This window comes from Rhagoletis pomonella, unplaced genomic scaffold, assembly GCF_013731165.1.
Source record: "Rhagoletis pomonella isolate Grant_MI unplaced genomic scaffold, Rhpom_1.0 Rhpom_scaffold_00006, whole genome shotgun sequence".
NCBI classification, from domain to species: Eukaryota; Metazoa; Arthropoda; class Insecta; order Diptera; family Tephritidae; genus Rhagoletis; species Rhagoletis pomonella.
In genome coordinates, this window is record NW_023458560.1 from 14,537,624 (window position 1) to 14,539,943 (window position 2,320).

Here is a 2,320-nt window from a genome sequence, read left to right on the forward strand (position 1 = left end):
TTAACAAGAGATTTGTAAATTCTTACCATTTGGCACTTGAGTTGCGCTCAAGTTGAGCGCTGTATAATAATGCCTAATCCCAAATTCATTGAGTAATGTACATACGTCGCTAGCGTTAACAGGATTCAAAAAAATATTCTGAAAGAATATATAAAATTCGAGTCCGAGTTATCGATCTCTAAATACATACACTCATTCTAAAATTGATTACAAACCGATAAAAAGAATCCATGACGACATTGGATTTTTATACAAATTTTTAAAAATTTAAATTTTTACACAATTTAGATGGGTTAATTCACATCTTATTAATACCGAATTTTACTAAAGCTATAATTAGTTAATAATTACCATGTAGGAAAGGAAAGAAACAGCAAAGGGTTTACTGAAAACTCAAAGCTCACTTTATTTAAGCGCCTCTGTCAAAAGTCATATGCATATACATATTTAGGTATACGCAGTAACGCTAGCGATGTCTTATATCAACGGTGATCCCTTGAGTAACATCCTAACTGTTCTTGAAAATGGTACTGCTTTTTGTCCAATATCACTCATCATCTGCTTGCAAATTCATCATTCATCAAATAAAAAAAAAAAACAAAAACACAATCTTTTAATAATTGAACAGCTCACAGAACTGAGACTTTCGGATCTATAGGAAATTGGAAAAAACATCACAATCATCACAGCACACCACTTCGCCCCGCATATGCTCGTTTCTGCTTGCTTGAGCTTTTCCTTCAGCTGTGACAGTGGTTGCATCCGTGCGAAAACTAAACAAGAATCAAAAATTCAATAACAAACAAAACAATCATAAATTTCAAAATACAAAACAAAAACTAACTAAATTTCCTATTTTACAAATCGTTTCTAATTGTTTTATGCTATCAATTGCTATGAACCTTTCCGAAGACTAACTAATCTAGTTTCTTAGAGCAAGCAAATGGATGTGATTAATGGAAAAAATCGTCATTCCCTTTTTTTAGATGTCTCCACCCGCGAACCTCAGCATGCTGGCGGCGCAACGCACAAACTCCCAACAAGCCACAGCAGCAGCGGCGTCAATGGCAACCTCTCTGTCGCATCAGTCACAACACAAACGGAGCCTGTCGTTCAATCATCATCTCAGCTACAATCAATACACGCACACTCAGCCTCCACCACCTCATCATCATCTTCCACCACCGCAACAAAGTCTACCAAATCATCCGGTGGCGCCAAACCACAAATCAAATTTAGTCCCGACATCGAGCAGTATTTCAAAGAGCCAACACCAAGCGTCAGCGGCGGCAAGCATGGCGGCAACCACAAGCGCAAGGATAGGAAACACAAAAGGTATTTATAATTACCAAATATCTAATTAGAAATTGGCACTCACTTACTGATCTCTTAACCGCAGCTAATTGGAGCATAAGAAATCTGCGACCAGCACCACCATTGCGTCCCAATCTGCTCAATGCAACGACGCATAGTGGCAGCAGCGGCGGTACTAGTGGCAGTGGCAGCGCTAACGCGCTCGCCAGTTACTGCTGCGGTCGGCGGTTACAGCCAACTTTTGAAGAAGATGTACTGGTTTTGAGAGTTTTTGAGGGCTATTGTGCTGCCTTTCAGAATACAGCGCGCAACACCATACATTCGGGTAAGTGGCACCACTTAAACTAACTACTACTACTACTGCTACTACTACATACTCATTCGAAGTACTTATTCATATTGCACATTGCTTAACGGTGGGTGCATCTTCTATTACGACTTTCCTCACCTCATTTCACTATTGCTTGTGGTTATGTTGTTGGAGAAAAATTTTAAAAGTTTTGGTTGCCATTTTGCACCAAATGCGTTTTGCAAGAATTTTGAGCAAAAATTATGGAGCGCTTGCACAGCGTTCAATATTGTGTGCTCAGAGTGCTTGCCGCTGCATTGAAATATTCTGCTTTTTGTGGGTTTTGCTGTTCATTATTTCGTTTGCAAATTTTTTTGGTTCTAAAACTAAGTACACGTCTTTTTTGCGAATCATAAGCTACTGAAATGTATAAAAAAGAGAAAAGCAAAAGAAAAGAAAAACCTAATCATAATTACGTTTTAATATCAAAGCAAACATTAAGCGTCGCGCTTTTTCACAATTAATTCTTAAAATGCTGTCAAATAATGATTTGAAAATAAGAAACGCTTCATTGTATGAGTTAAAAAGCTGGAATTCTTATTGTAGCGCTAAACAGTAATACAAATAGCAAATGGATGTATAGAATTGACAACAACAACCACGCTGTCGGGTTTAAATAGCGGCAAATCAGCTGCACTTGATAGTAGTTGGTTGAAT

General features: G+C 37.9%; 1 protein-coding gene across 6 annotated transcripts in view; it reads left to right on the forward strand.

The window, feature by feature from the left end:
• The window catches only part of LOC118740432 (rho guanine nucleotide exchange factor 7), a 167,912-nt gene that overhangs the window by 73,766 nt on the left and 91,826 nt on the right, over positions 1 to 2,320 (forward strand). For all 6 annotated transcript variants that reach the window (XM_036471977.1, XM_036471978.1, XM_036471973.1 and 3 more), the window contains exons 8-9: positions 987 to 1,335; positions 1,400 to 1,639. In XM_036471977.1, the coding sequence (XP_036327870.1) occupies positions 987 to 1,335; positions 1,400 to 1,639 (589 nt within the window). The remainder of the gene's footprint in view (positions 1 to 986; positions 1,336 to 1,399; positions 1,640 to 2,320) is intronic.